General features: G+C 40.2%; 1 protein-coding gene across 6 annotated transcripts in view; it reads right to left on the bottom strand.

Moving 5' to 3' along the window:
• CTCF (CCCTC-binding factor) overlaps positions 1-16796 on the bottom strand; it is a 50882-nt gene that overhangs the window by 8451 nt on the left and 25635 nt on the right. For 5 of the 6 annotated variants that reach the window (XM_043984019.1, XM_043984025.1, XM_043984021.1 and 2 more), the window contains 5 exons: positions 11743-12532; positions 11240-11410; positions 7213-7346; positions 3514-3634; positions 835-984 (listed from right to left, as the gene is read on the bottom strand). In XM_043984019.1, coding sequence (XP_043839954.1) covers positions 835-984; positions 3514-3634; positions 7213-7346; positions 11240-11410; positions 11743-12523 — 1357 coding nt within the window. In that variant the 5' untranslated portion in view covers positions 12524-12532. Of the gene's footprint in view, positions 1-834; positions 985-3513; positions 3635-7212; positions 7347-11239; positions 11411-11742; positions 12533-14848; positions 14973-16796 lie in introns of all 6 variants that reach the window. The other variant, XM_043984024.1, reaches the window with a different exon arrangement.

Here is a 16796-nt window from a genome sequence, read left to right as displayed (position 1 = left end):
CCAGAAATCCCCCCCCTCCCCATTTAAAGTTCTGTCTGGCACTCAATGCTTTCCACAATCTGACACCAACCTAGCTCTTTGGGCTAATTTAATAGCATTCCTGTATGTGTATTCTTTTGATCTTTTTTTTTTTCCCTTGGTGAGGCAACTGGGGTTAAGTGACTTGCCTGGAGTCACCCAGCTAGTAAAGTGTCAAGTGTCTGAGGCCGGATTTGAACTCAGGGCTGGTGCTTTATCCACTGCGCCACCCAGCTGCCCCCCACATGTATTCTTAAGTGCCGGTTTTCTCTCAGTTCCCTAAACATAATGTTTACACAGCTTCCATGTTCTCTCCTATGCCTGGAACGCCTCCATTCCCTGTTGGAATTCCTCCTCATCCTTTAAAACCTCACTCAAATGACACCTCAGGAGACACCATCCTGTGTAAGAACCCCCAAATTTCATTTAATACTTTGCTTTGTATCTTTCTAAGGCATCCCTCATATAATTGTATATTATAACTGCATGTTTGTTACTCCCTACCTGGCCTGCCTTATCTTCCCTAAACTTTGCATCCCCCTAATCCCTACCACAGGGCTCTGTGGAGGGTAGATATACTCTACATTGAAGTAATTCACGAAGAGGTATTTGGTGGTGAATTGCATTCAGGGGTAAAACCTTTTAGCCTGATTGTTACTCTTTTTGGAGAAACAACACAAATAGCAACAAAGCAATTACTTTCAGTAAGACCCAGGCATGTGTACCAATGCTAGTTTGTATCTTTGGATCTAGTACTCATGTTTTCACATACTCCTCAAAGAGAGCTTCTGATCCATGCTCGGCTAAACCACTTACCCAAATCGCTTTTTCTGGCTATGACAGTATCACAATGTGGACAGTGAAATTTGGCCACATTCTCTGTGTGCTTCTGTAAGATGTGCATTTTCATTGTGCCACTCTGGGTAAATCGAGCATGACAAATATAACATTCATACGGCTTTTCACCTTAAAAGGAAGCAGAGTTTAACATGTTTGTCTTATTACTTTGTAAAATAGGTATAATAAAAGTATCCGAAACCACAGAACGATGAAGAATCTATTTGGGGAAGCTATTGTCTAGATTTACATCAGTATCCCTAAGAATCGGTAGCTTTTATTAGAACTCTCAGATCAACCATCAGCTACTAAAATTTTAAATTTTTTGTTCTCTGACCTTCTTAGGAGTGTGTGATACTAGTACTGATTAGAAGGGAAAAGGAATATGAGAAAGCTGACAGCCTGGACGTTTTCCATAAATTAGTAAATTGGATAAAAAGCCCAACTAGAGATACATAGAGCTCATCTTTCAAACAAAGTGAGCTCAGCTATTCTCTAAAGAAGTCCTAGGATGATGATTCGCGGGAGGGTTATATAAGGAGAACAAAAGGTCTGTCTGGTTTTCCTACACAGGAAAGGCTTTGTACACCACCAGTGGGAGAAGACTACTTTCCAAGGACCAGGTTCTCCACCATCAGTAAGCTGGACACTTGGGGATGAATCCTTTGGCCGCGCTAACACATAAATCAAAGAAAACACAAAATCGTTCTCAGTCCCAGGTGGCCAATCTTTGCTTCTACAGTTAAAGGGGTAGGAGTGCAGCAGCATGGCGTCAGTGTTAGACCATCTATAAACACCCATCTGGCCTGTTGGTAAAGGAGAGATTCTCATTCAATGACCAAAGAACAATTATAGTATGGGGGAACTTAAGCACATAAATCCCAGCCTTCTTGATCTAAAAGCAATCAGAAAGAAGTCACAGGACATTACTACTCAAGGGAAGAATATCTCAAGTCCTCTTTAGAGAGACAAATAAAGATGCTGCCCTAGGTTGTTTTAACTTGAGCCCAAAGGTAATAAGAAATGTAACTTCACAGAATATTTGGGTGTCTGCTGCTGCAGTGCTTACAGAAATTATCTGCAAAGAGACTATTAAATAAATGCAATGGATAAGCTAGTATTCTGTCACAGAGGATGAAGAGGAAAATAAATTATTAAGAATTTCTAAGACTCTCCAAATTAAGATATATTTCTGATACTTGGTGATTCCAGTGCAAAGGTGGATATGGGCAAGGCTGTTGAAAATGCATGTCAAAAAAAAGAAAAAAAGAAAAAAAAGAAAAAAAGAAAATGCATGTCCAGAGTAAAAAATAAGAGGTCTAAGACTTACTGATCACACAGAAGCCTGAGAGCTATATACCATAAATACTTTCTTCAAGAAATGGAAGGCAGGGGCGGCTAGATGGCGCAGTGGATAGAGCACTGGCCCTGGAATCAGAAGGACGGGAGTTCAAATCCGACCTCAGACACTTAACACTTACTAGCTGTGTGACTCTAGGCAAGTCACTTAACCCCAACTGCCTCACTAAAAAAAAAAAAAAAAAAGAAATGGAAGGCAGTAGACATGGCTGGTACAAAATAGCACTTCTTCCCCTTATCCCCACAAGGTAACTATATTTTAAGAGACAGAGACTCATTGCTAATGGGGGCATCATTCCTGAACCCACACAGCCTGTAAACAATCAAAACAAAGCCAAATTAAAGCAAAGTGAGAAGAATAAAAATAGTAAGACAGGGCAGGTAATACATGACTATTTGAACAAGTTATTGATGTTATATAGGATAGATACTGGAAGGATGCTGATCAATGATTCATTGAGGGACTGCTGTTCCTGTGTGGTTAAGCCAAAATACTCCCAAATAGTGATGGATCTTATCTAGGAGTTTGTTCTAGGGCTTGCAAAAAGGTGATCTGGAAGAACTTACCCTCTCTATAAGGAATCCCCCCCCTTCAGCTTGGATTCTCTACTCGATCTCCTCTATAACAGTGGCAAACACCACTGGGTGAACATACATTTCCCTGTTTGGTGCCTTGCCTAATATTAATTAATGACCAGAACATTATCAAGGCCCAGCTTTTGAATACTCATATTTTAACAGTGTTGATGAATGGTTAAAAATCACGGAACACTACAGTCTCAAAAGCAGCAAAAATGAGTACCATTCAGAGAAGTTTGGTAGGCAGGAGCAGGTTTTAGAACTTAAAACAGTAAGTAACTAAGAAGGAAAACTGAAATACAAGGAGTAAAAAAGATGCTGAGCAGGTCACCTGGCAAGAGTGAAGGATAGCTGGTAGACAGCCCACCATGTGTCTATTGGAATGCTAGAAATGTCAGGAAGAAGCAAGTTCACAAACACACCGGGTAGACGTGCTGTGATTAACTGATGGGGAGGATATGGGACAGAATCACACAGGATAGGCAGGCATTCTGAATGGGATATGATCTGCTTTGTTGATGAGTGACCCACATGATGAGATCATAGATCGATCTGAATTTTAAAAACACTGAAACCAGACAGAGCACACATATTCATTACATGCTAGCGGTCCATTTAGCAACAAATGGGCCAAGAATTCCCAGAGAGATGGTCAATTGAGACAAACCCAACATCTGACAAAAAGCAGTTTATTAGTATAATGATAAAGTACAAGCATACCGGAATGGGTTCTCATGTGTCTTTTCAGTTTGTACGTGTCCCTGCTGGCATAACTGCACAAACTACACTGGAATGGACGCTCTCCAGTGTGAGAGCGAATGTGACGTTTCAACTTGCTGACCTGCAACAAAGAAGCAACAAGTGATCAGCCTTCTTACATAGAAATGGCAACTTTAACAGTGCTTGAGCACAAAAGCCTGGTGTAAGGACACTAAGGACAAGTAAACTCCAAAGTTTATAATGATTGTTTTGCTTTCATATCACACCCTAATTATTTGTTGTCTTGTGCTGATGGCCTTTTGAATTCTTTTGTTCATCTGACACCAAGGAAGACCATTCTCCTCCCTGCCACTTTCTAGGCGAGGTTACAGACCCCCACAATTATGTTCTAACTATCCCTTGTCTTCTGGTGATGCCTCTTCCAATGTAGTAACGGTGGTCATGCCTAAAACCAGATCCTGGGTAGGCCTTTTGCCCTCTCTACTTTCTTAAGAACTCATTTATTTCCATGGATTCAATGACTATCCCTCTAATACTTCTTGATGTCTCTGATTCCTTTGCCAGGCTTCTTACCTTCATCCTCTTTCCCATTCACTAACACAGTCACTTTCAGGTACTGATTTGATTGTCTTGATTCTCCTCCTCATAATGGCTTCTAATAGCGTTTTTTTTTTTTTGGGGGGGGGGGGGGGAGACAGGGGCAGGGCAATGAGGATTAAGCGACTTGCCCAGGGTCACACAGCTAGTAAGTGTCAAGTATCTGAGGCCGTATTTGAACTCAGGTCCTCCTGAATCCAGGGCCAATGCTTTATCCACTGTGCCACCTAGCTGCCCCTCTAATAGTTTTAAGGTTTTTTTTTTTCATCTTTAAAATATCTCCTCAAATATTCTTGCCTTCTTGTTCATCAACTTTCTAAATTCCTATGATCAACAACACATTGTTTGGACATACCCTAGATCTGACCATCATCAATAATTGGTACAGCTTTATGATCTAGAATTCTGAAATCTATTACTCTAACAAAAAATTCCTATCCTTTAATCTTTGCCTTATGTCTCCTAAAACTATTCTTTGTCCTAAAGGTCACCTGCTGACATTCCATCAAAATCCCTGACAATGACTTTTCTTTCTTACCTTTGCATCTTGTTTTTTAAAAAAAATTATTTTATTCTGAAATTTAAAAATAAAGTAAGCATTTCTATAACAAAGTGGAATAGAAAAACAGGACTGCACCTGAAATTGCAGATCCATTATGTACAACTTGTTCTTTTTTTTTGGTGGGGTAATGAGGGTCAAGTGACTTGCCCAGGGTCACACAGCTAGTGTCAAGTGTCTGAGGACAAAGTTGAACTCAGGTCCTCCTGAATCCAGGGCTGGTGCTTTATCCACTGCACTACCTAGCTGCCCCACTTTTTCTTTCAAATATACAACAAAGTTATCATGTAACTTTCTTCCTCCCCCAATTTCAAGATGGCTGTCACTTGACACAAATCTGTATGTGTGTGTCAGTTTTTTTTCTGGACACAAAAGTATTTTCCTTCATAGGATCTTTGTGCTTAATTTGGGTATTTACAGTAGTCAGAATGACTAGGTTGCTCAAAGCTATTCTTAAAACCATACTGTTGTTACTGTATACAATGTTCTTTTGGTTCTACTTATTTCACTCCATTATTTCGTGGAGGTCTTACCATGCTTTTCTCAAGTCACTGACCTCATCATTTCTTATAGCAGGGTAATATTCCAACATAAACAAATACCACAATTTGTCTAACCATTCCCCAACTGACAGGCAGCCCCACAATTTCCAGTTCTTTGCCACCACAAAGAGAGCTGCTAGAAATATTCTAGAACAAATAGGTTCTTTTCCTTTTACCCTAATCATCTTGGGAAACAGACCTCATAGTGGTATTGCTGGGTCAAAGGGTATAGGCAGTTTAACTCTTTGGGCACAATTCCAAATCTCTCTCCAAAATGGCTGGGTTGGCTCACAGATCCACCAATAATCTAGGTCCCAATTTTTCCACATCCCCTCCAACATGCCACTTTCCACTTCTATCATCTTAACCAATCTGATAGGTGTAAAAATGGTACATCAAAGGGGCAGCTAGGTGGTGCAGTGGATAGAGCACCGGCCCTGGAGTCAGGAGTACCTGAGTTCAAATCCGGCCTTAGACAAGTTTACTAGCTGTGTGATCCTGGGCAAGTCACTTAACCCCAATTGCCTCACCAAAAAAAAAAAGAAAAAAGAAAAAAGAAAAAGACAAATGATGTAAGATCAGTCACTGGTCCATGTCCAATTGTTGCCAGATTGCTTTCCAGCTTTTCCAACAATTTTTATCAAATAATGAATTCTTATCCTGAAAACTTGTCTTTACACTTGTCAAATACTAGGTTATCATATTCATTTGCTGCTGTAGACTGTCTACTCTGTTCCACTGATCTACCTCTCTATTTCTTAGCCAGTACCAGAATGTTTTGATAATTACTGCCGTATAATTTAGTTTAAGATCTGTTAGTACTAAGCCTCCTTCCTTTACATTTTCCCATTAGTCCCTTTCATATTCTTGACCTTTTGTTCTTCCAAATGAACTGTTGGGGGCAGCTAGGTGGCACAGTAGATAGAACATTGGCCCTGGGGTCAGGAGGACCTGAGTTCAAATCCAGCCTCAGACACTTGACACTTACTAGCTGTATGACCCTGAGCAAGTCACTTAACCCCAACTGCCTCACCAAAAATAAAACAAAAAACAAACCAAATGAACTGTTAGCTTTAGGTTTTAAAGAGCAAAATGGTTGGATCCCTTACTTGACTTACTCCATTTCTGATACACCCCATCTATTATCTGTATGAGCCAAGCAAATCCCAGCATTGGCAGCATCTTCTGTCTTGCCTCCACATGCTTCACCCATTTGCACCTCCAAAAGCCATCTTCGTGGCCAACATGCCCCCTTCTTTGCAGCCACATTATGGGCTCTGCTAAGCACCCAAATGCTCCAGCAACCCCATGGCATTCAGATATTTTGAAATGGTAATAATAAGGTTTATCTAGAATGTTGTATGATTTGCAAAATGCTTTCCTTCTTTCAACTTTGTAAAGTGGATCATTTGAATGATTAACTCATTTTCTAAATGATGAAATGGAGGTTCAGTGACTTCCCAAGGTCCCACCAGGGCTTCCAGAGTTAGAATGGGAATTGAACCTAGGTCTTCTGGCTCTAAGCTTCAGGCTCTAGACTTAATATAAATCATACTGTTTCCCATGGATATTTAGAATTGTGTTTATTTTTGCTCACATTCCTAGCATCCATCTTCTGTATCTCCATCATTAGATTAACAAACTTCAAAGCAGGTATTCTGGTGGGTTCACTCCTTTAGTCTCTCCAAACATGTATGGTTTTACACATGACAGCTGAACATTAATTAGTCAAGGAACTGCACCCTCTCCCACCCAACTATCACCCCCCACACTGCAGCTAAATTGTACTGTGTGGCAAAAACAATTGCTATGATGGGAAATTTGTTTGATAGCCCTTTCCACTGCGCCCCCCAGATTCCAGTGATTGCTCTTGGTGTTTATATATAATTAGGAATAGATTATTGGCAAATCCTTAAGTGTTCAACATTAGAAGCTGTATTCAACATTAGCACTGAAAAGATCTGTTCTATGGAAAAGACCACTGAAAAATGCAACCTTTACCTCAACACTAGCATAATCACACATGGAACACTTGAAGGGTTTCTCATGGGTGTGTTTATAGCGTCGATGCCGAACTAATTCTCCACTGGTTACAAAGGCCATGTCGCAGTCTGGGCACTTATGAGGACGAGTACCTAAAAGGAAAGAACATAAACCTTAGGACACCCTTGATCAAATCAACCCTGGTTTCCTAAGTACAATAATTTATTAAGGACCTACTTTTGTTAGAACACTGCTAGGCCCTGGGGGAAAACTTATTTAGATGAGATGTGTCCCCTAGCCTTGAAGACTTTTCAGTCTAGCAGCAGTACAGAGCTGTAATACACAATACATGATAAATGCATTAAAAATGTTCCAAGGGCTGTGAACTGATCCTACCATCCTGGAGAGCAGTTTAGAACTATGCCCAAAGGGCTATAAAGCTGTGCATACCCTTTGACCCAGCAATACCACTATTAGGTCTTTTTCCCAAAGAGATCATAAAAAAGGGAAAGGGACCCACATGTACAAAAATATTTATAGCTGCTCTTTTTGTGGTGGCAAGGAATTGGAAATTATGGGGCTGCCCATCAATTGGGGAATGGCTGAACAAGTTGTGGTACATAAATGTAATGGAATACTATTGTACTGTAAGAAACGATGAGCAGGAGGAGTTCAGAGAAACCTGAAAGGACTTGCATGAACTGATGCTGAGATGAGCAGAACCAGGATAACATTGTACACAATATCAACAACATTATGTGTTGATCAACTGTGACAGACTTGATTCTTCTCAGCAAGATAGTTCAAAATGGTCCAAGATAGTTCCAAAGGACTCATGGTGGAAAATGCTCTCCAAATCCGGGGGGGGGGGGGGAATAAAAAAAAAAAGAACTGTGGAATCTTGATGCAGATCGAACCATACTATTTCTATTGTTTTTTATTTAAGGTTTTTCCCTTTTGCTCTGATTCTTCTTTCACAGCATGACTAATGCAGAAATATGTTTCATGTGATTATACATATATAACCTATCAGATTACATGCTGTCTTGGGGAGTGAGAAAAATTTGAAACTAGAAATCTTATAAAAACAAATGTTGAAAACTATCTCTAAATGTAACTGGAAAATAATAAAATATTTATTATATGGGGGGGGGGGGGAAGAGAATGTTCCAAGGCAAGAGTCCTACTATAAGGCTTGAGTGGTTCATGACTGAGGTTGGGAAAGCCTTTTGGAGATGATGTGAGCTGGGCTTTCATAGGAGGCAACTCATCTCACAGACCTAGAGCTGGAAAGGGCCTCAGAGGTCTCGAGTCCAACTCTTCCATTCTACTGATGGGGGAAACTGTGGCCCATGGAGGGGGGTGGGAGGGCGGCAATGACTTATCCAAATTTATACAAGTCATGAGCATCTGTGCTCCTCCCCTTGATACCACTAACTCCATATCTTTAAAAGATGAGGACTCGGGGCAGCTAGGTGGTGCAGTGGATAGAGCACCGGCCCTAGAGTCAGAGAATCTGAGTTCAAATCCACCCTCAGACACTTAACACTTACTAGCTGTGTGACCCTGGGCAAGTCACTTAACCCCAATTGCCTAAAAAAAAAAAAAAAAAAAAGATGAGGACTCCAACAGGCTAGAAGAGATTGATAACATTTGCCAGTACCAGATCAAAGCATTTTGTAAAGTGCCTTGTAAACCTTAAAGTACTGTCTAATTCTGGACTTGTGCTACTGTGGAGAACCACCATGCTGAGTCAAACTGGGGGCACATTCAATTCCTTATACCCTAACTGGATGAGGGAAGAGTAATTGATGGGAATTCCTCTTGAACCTACCTATAATAACGCCAATTAATGAGTATTTAGGTTTTTACATTTCATTTCCTGACTCACTAATGGCTGTCAAACAATCAGATGTCTTCAGAGGCCATCCTGGCTTAGTAGGCTCAGCACTTTAAATGATTTGTATTCAGTGAAGCAGAATCATTTCTGAGAACAATCACATGCAAGCTTGGGAGCAAGGGGCCTGCTGGAACCAATGGCACCAGCAGGGTCCCCAGGCTTATTGGGGCTGACGGCGGCACCAAGTTTAGAACTTTCAAAAGCTGTTTGTTTTCTGGTGATCTACCGCTTTCTTCTACCACAAAAAGCAGGTTTCCTACTACTTAGCCTATTTCTTCCAGATTCAAGAGTACTAATTTTTCAATCTGACATATTGCAGTCATCGGCAGCTAGGTGGCTCAATGGCTAGAGAGCCAGCTGGGTTTGCAGTCAGGATTTGGCCTCAGACAATTCCTAGCTGTGGGACCCTGGGTATGTCTGCCTCAGCTCCCTCGTCTATAAAATTGGTACTGTAATAACACCACCTCCGTTGCTGGCTGCTGTATCAAACGGGATTCTATTGTAAAAATGCTTCAGCACAGTGACCCTGGACATGACAGGCTGCTTTTCTACTCTGTAAAAGAAGAGGGTTGGCATTCTGGAGAACAATTTGGAATTACGCCCAAAGGGCTATAAAGCTGTGCATACCCTTTGACCCAGCAATACCACTATTAGGTATTTTTTCCCAAAGAGATCATAAAACAGGGAAAAGGACCCACATGTGCAAAAATATTTATAGCTGCTCTTTTTGTGGTGGCAAGGAATTGGAAATTGAGGGGCTGCCCATCAATTGGGGAATGGCTGAACAAGTTGTGGTATATAAATGTAATGGAATTCTATTGTGCTGTAAGAAATGATGAGCAGGACGAGTTCAGAGAAATCTGGAAGGACTTGCATGAACTGATGATGAGTGAGATGAGCAGAACCAGGAGAACATCATCAACATTATGTGTTGATCAACTGTGATAGACTTGATTCTTCTCAGCAATACAATGGTCCAAAATAGTTCCAAAGGACTCATGGTGGAAAATGCTCTCCAAATCCAGGAAAAAAAAAAAAAGAACTGTGGAATATGGATGCAGATTGAACCATACTATTTTTGGTTTTGGTGCTGTTGTTTTTCTTTTTTGAGGTTTTTCCTTTTTGCTCTGATTCTTCTCTTATAACATGACTAATGCAGAAATATGTTTAATGTTATTGTACATATATAAGCTCTATCAGATTGCTTGTTGTCTTGGGGAGGAGGGAGGGAGAAAAATTTGAAACTAGAAATCTTATAAAAATAAATGTTGAAAACTATCTCTACATGTAACTGGACAATAATACTTTTATAATTTAAAAAAAAAAAAGGGTTGTACTAAATGGCCCGGCATTTCTTCCAGCTCTGAATCTTATCTCCAAGGATGGATGAGGCATTACCTGGGCATGGAGGGGATCCTTACTACCAGGAGGGACAGCACCCATGGGATGGATTCCACCTTTCATGGGTACAGCTTGAAGCCACTTTAGGGCAAAGTCCATCTAGTCTAATCAGGATGGCATATGAACTTCCCGTGGTCGCAGAAATAGTGTCAGAAGAAAGGTTTGTACACAAGTGAGATATCAGCATCAGTGCCTCTAACATAGTGTTTCACTGATGTCTTATAAGGAAAATATTCGATAAAGCCTATGAGGTCTTCAGTGAGGTCAATCTATTGTAGTTTTAAATTTTTTTTGCAGGGCAACGAAAATAAAGTGACTTGCCCAGGGTCACACAGCTAGTGTTAAGGTGTCTGAGGCTGGATTTGAACCCAGGTCCCTCCTGAATCCATGGCCAATGCTTTATCCACTGCACCATGTAGCTGCTGCCTAGGTCAATCTATTGTATCCAATGTTTTGTTGACTTATAGAAGCAGGATGGAGAAGAAGTTCCAAAACTGCTGAGGGAACACACAGTCCACATTAACTACATGAGCCCTTTCCTAGTTCTTCTCATTAAGTTGAAGAAGCAGGATGCAAGCCTGTGTTCTTTTCACTCTTCTGCCTGGTTTCCATCCACCCAGGAAGATGACCCAAAACAGTCATCCATAAGAAATTCCTTCAAGCATCATCTGCACAACTGACAACACTTCTGTTCTTAAAGGAGGACCCCTTGAAGCTCCCCTCCGCCCCTTTCCCTTAATGCACCTGTGTGAGTATTTAGATGGTTCCTCAGCAAGGTGACTGTGCGGAAAGCTCTGCCACAGAGATGGCACTTATGTGGTCTTTCATCAGTATGACTTTTCATGTGTCGATCCAAATTTGAACGTCGTGGACATGTATAACTGCACAGCTCACACTGGAATGTCTTTTTTACACCTGCATGCAAAGAAAGGATTTTAGCCAAAGCTTTACTGCCCCTGGATTGCCCCAGGGATTTTTAGATTAACTTGCCTGGATTTCTAAATCTCAGTGACCCTTATAAGTAAGTCTTACCCAAATTTCTACAATTACACTTTAAGCTCATTGCTGTTACAGCCACACATTAAAAACCCAAGTATTTAATAGGGGAAAAACCCGCCAGAACTTATTTTCAAACTGGTAATAAGAGTTCTACCCACAACAAATCAAATTAGATTAACCTTGTTTACCCTCAATTCCACCTTGAACAAAAAGCTCTGAAGGACAACAATGAAAGAAACTCATTTTACCTTTCTTTTTAATTTTTGTTGGCTTTGGAGGCTTCATGTTACCAACAACCTTCTCTGCATTGACTTCCGATAATAAACCCTCTTGTTGCTCTTCTTCAAAGTCATACACAGAAACATCCACATCTTTGCCCTCCTCTGTGTAACGAAGTTTGCTCTTTTTGGTTTTTTTTGTCTTTTTGGCAGGTGGCTGATAGTCTGGGTCTTTCTGCCAATTGGGATCTTCCTGAGGCTGCAGCTCCCCTTGTTCTAATGTCTCAACCTCACCATTGGCACCTACTTTTACCACCTGGAAACCTTCAGGCAAAGGTAACGTGTGACAAATCATGGGCTCGCCTTCGGGCAGGCCTTCTTTAGAGACCTCATTTTCATAAGCCCCTTGCAGTTCTTCTACAGAAGTGGTGGCCACAGGCACCGTTACTGGTACAGGTACCTGAACAAGCTGAAGCTCCCCAAGGTTTATAGGTTGTTCTTCCATATTAACAACTTGAAGTGTTATTATTTGTGTGTCATCCACAGTAGCATCAGCTTCCTGAGGTACTGTACCCTCCATGACTTCAGTCTTCATCTGAAGTAGGGTAGGGTCCAGCTGCTCCATCATGACCATTTGGACACTGCTGTTTACCTCCTGAACCACGTCACTCCCATCCGCTTGGGTCTGCGATATATGGCAAGCATCCTCATCCTGACCCCCTTCCCGGCGTCTCTGATACGTTTTTCTCTCTTTTCCTTTGATGAAGGTTTCAGACTCCTCCATGATTGCTTCAACCGCCTCACCTTCCATTTTCCTTCCCTTTATTGGGAAAAAAAAAAAAAGAGATTGTCTTCAATCAGCTCAAGGACAAATGAGAAAACTGAAAGCAGTAAGAAAAATTTTATTTTGTTCTTCCTAATCAAAAGCACACATGTAAACTGTACAAGTGATTTTTAAAAAAGACTTTTAGTTATTGATAAAAGTTTTGCTAATGTCATTTTAAACGGTCATTTCTAAAAAATACCAGCATCTCTACCCTGGAAAGTAAACAATTACCACTACCACCAAAAACACATATGACAACATCCAGTTCTAGGAGTGGGGAGAAAAAACAAAAAACCAAACGTAAAGCACAGTTCTAGGAATACTGTATTTCAGGCTCAAATTGGTTTGTGGCATAAAAGCTATACTGGGTTAAATCCTCTACAGAGGATTTACAGAAGAGCATGGACAAAAGTATTGCATTGGATAAAGTGGTATAGACAGACAGCAATTAGAAAATATTTGGAGTAATTATGTATCTCCTGAAATGCTACAGAATAGGAAAGGAGGTAGTAATTCTCTACTATATCAACAAGGATCATATATTTCAAGCGTAGATTACAGATGAGGAAACAGATCCAGAATGTGACAACCCAGAGTCACACAGCTAGTAAGTGTCATATTATGGACTTCAAAACAAGGTCTTCCCTCTCTTTTTTCAAGTATCAGTTTAGACTCATTCAATCAAATAATTAGGCCACAACCCTTCACTGAAACGTGTTTATTTAAAGATCTTTCTTTAGAGGAAAAAAATGTTTCAAGTATACTTTCAATTGCAACATTTTATTCCCACAAACTTTATATAGATTAAAAAAGAACATTTACTTTTAACAAGCACTGAGAGGCTGTGGGGGGGAGTACTGGATACACAGCAGGTGTCTCAGGGGTAGGAAGATCCATGTTCAAGCCCTGCTTCTGATACATACTGGGTATGCCCCAGGCAACTCTACAGGACCACAAGGTGGAGAGCAGGTGCCAATCTGCTCCTTACTAGAAGCCCCTGACACCCCATAAAATAACATGTCTGGTTTAAAAAAAGAAAGGAAGAAAGAATTTTGATTTGTGAAAATTGTCTTAAGTATCTAACTTTTAAAAAGTCATAATCCCCAAATCAGTGGGCACACCTGCATGTTAAAAAACGGTTTCACTTGTGGATCTAAAGAGCTTATCTATAAAGCTGAATGGAATGTTTGTAACCATCCTTTTTACTTGGGGATTTCGAATAATACAGATGCTTCTACCACTGCTAAAGTTTATGTTTCTTTGTTTGTCTTACTCCATTTTGATCAAGTGAAAAAAACGGAGAATTTTTGTGCTGTTTTCAGAGAAAAGTTTTGCCAACTACTCCAACGTGAAAAATTAATGTGCCCTAGGACTTGAATCAAATCTCTCTTACTGAGCTTTCAGAGCCCTCTCATCCTAATCTAACCGCATGCTATTTCTCCAACCATATTTTCTACTGCTCCCCAAACACCATAATTCCAGTCCAGACTAACTAGTTTTTCTCATTATCTTCTTTTTAAACCAAGACTAACCACATTTCACTAATGCTGTAGTTTCTCCTCCTGCCTTGATGTCTCTTGACTTTGCTGGTTTAAGACCTCCTGATCCTTCAAGGTCCAGCTCAAGCCCATTATCTTACATGAAGACCTTAAAAAAAAAAAACACACCCCCTTTGATCTCTCTTTCTATTACATTTATCTTCTAAACCACTTGATTTAATATGTGATTATTTCTAATGTTATCCTCCCCACTAGACTGCAGGATCCATGTAAACGCATGCCTCTTTTGTATCCCCTACATGTAATGTAGGCTGGCCTTACATATTATATACAAGCTGATTACTTGTCTTTTTTCAAGAAGCCCCCTTTGCCCCAATTCCCCAATTAAAAGAGAAAATAAAAACAAAAGAAATTAAAATGAGAGTATGTTCAGCAGATATGCTGAATTTATAGACAAACTTATGAAGAATGGATGAAGCTCTGAAAAGAGAGCTGAATACTTCCCCATGAGTCTACAGAAAAAGAATTCTAGTTTCCTCTCAAGCACAATCAGATAAACTGACTTTCTGCTCTCATTTGGCACCCTATTCCCAGCCCTCATTTCATCGGTCCTTCCTAATCTGGCATTTTGGGTACCTGCTCTCTCACCCCTTCTTTCCCTTTGGTCAGTAGCCAGAAGCTACCAAACACCACTGAATAAGTGACCCACCTTGTCCCCCCCCCAGCTCCTCCTCCTTTTTGAAAGAAAATGACACAGAGAGAAGCATCAACCTCAATTTTCTAAGACCTCAGGGAAAATGGTTTTACAAACCTTCCTCAGTAACCCGTTCCAATATTTAATTCATTGTTAGGAAATTCTTCAAAAATACTCTGAGACTGCAATTTTACTCATTCCTTCTTATTCTGGCTTTACCGTAGATAGAGACAAAACATATCTATCAATAGAAAGACAGAAAAACAGCCAAGAGTGAAATTTTTGTGTAGTGTCATACTCAGACAAGTATACTTAAAAATCTACCGCGTCAGAAAAACGTTTAGTTTTAGTTGAAATAAAGCAAAACAGAGCTAACCTTGGCAAATGACTTAAGGCAAAACACTGGAGAACATAAAAACTACCAAATGAACAACATTCTGAATTAGAGTCACAGATGTCATAAATCTAGAGCTGAAGGGGCCTTAGAAATTATCCAGCCCAATCCCTTTAATTTCCAGATGAGGAAACAGAGGGCCAAGTGGAGTATCTTGCCTAAAGTCACATAGGGAAAAAGAGTGAGGCAAATGTGAACCCTGGTCCTCTGATTCAAGAAACAGTGTTCCTTCCACTAGACCATGCTGAGTCTATGGGAAGGTGAAGAAGAATAAAAGTTAGATGTCCTTTTCCCCATGAACAAATAGGCAGACTAGTTGGAATGCTGACTTTCACACTTAAAAATACACTCAGTCTGTTTGGTCATCTGTAAAACGGAAACAGCATCTACCTCACAGGGTGGTTGTGATAATAAAATGAGATATAATATATACAAAGTACTCTGTAAACCTTCAAAGTATTATTAGTTCTTAAATTATATATATTTGCGGGGCAATGAGGGTTAAGTGACTTGCCCAGTGTCTGGAATCATGTGTGTGACCACACAGCTAGTAAGTGTCAAGTGTCTGAGACTGGATTTGAACTCAGGTCCTCCTGAATCCAGGGCCGGTGCTTTATCTACTGAATCACCTAGCTGCCCCTTAAATTATACATTTTATATATTTAATAACACAAAAATCACTTAAAGGGGCAATAATTTTTAAGAAGTGATAGATGGTAAAAAAAAAAAACAGAACAAGTTCGAGAGACAAAGATAATTTTGTTACTACCTTTAAAATTTAATATTTTTAAAAATCAAAATGTATGACAGAAGTTCAGTTACATAAACAAGCCTCCTTTTTGCTCTTTGTATAATTAAGTTCATAATAATAAAAAAAAAAAGAAAAAAGCTTCAGGTAAAATTTCAAACATATAGGAAAATCCCTGGCTCTTGATTCCCTGTTTGGAAAATCCTAAGACCATATAGTAAGAGCCAGAAAGCTTCATTTTACAGATGAAGAAACTGAGGAGTAGGGAGGTCGAGTTCCTTGCCTACCATTAACTACACAGTAAAGCAGTTAAGGCAGCATTTGACTGTAGGTCTTATGACTGGAGAGTCCATCTTCTTTCCATGATGTTGCCTTGTGACACAAAGCAAGAGCCTGAGGTAGAATGCTATGGCCACTAATTATAAGATCTGGGTTCCAATCCAGAAGCTGCTCGTTACTACTGTGACTGACCAAGGCCCTCAGCCTCTCTGGGGCTCAGCTGCTTGCCTCTAAAAGAAGGGGCTGCGATCTCCTGCTGGCTTTACAGCCTTTAGCTTTTAACATTCTTTGACTCAAATTTCAAACCACCCACAAGGCAAGAGACTCCTTTGATAAAAGCAGCAACATTAACCTTCTGCCTGGAAACAATCACAGCCAGTCCGTGTCAGTGACACACAGAAAGAACTGGTGGAAACACTTCAAGGTTAGTATGAGAATTCATGTTTGCTCTGCCACCACCAACTAATTTCTATGGTACCTTTCTCTAGAAAACTAAGAATCCTCTAAGTTTTCACTGAAAAAACTTCTCACTGACGGATAGCTACCAAAAACATCTCCTGAAGATGAGTGTCATAATTCTGTATTATGCAAAGTCCTTTAGCATGTTTCCACACATGCACTAGCAGCTGCGTAGCAATATAGAA

This window comes from Dromiciops gliroides, chromosome 2, assembly GCF_019393635.1.
Source record: "Dromiciops gliroides isolate mDroGli1 chromosome 2, mDroGli1.pri, whole genome shotgun sequence".
Classification (NCBI taxonomy): Eukaryota; Metazoa; Chordata; class Mammalia; order Microbiotheria; family Microbiotheriidae; genus Dromiciops; species Dromiciops gliroides.
Note: the sequence above shows the minus strand (reverse complement) of the source record. Positions and strands in the feature narration are given on the sequence as shown.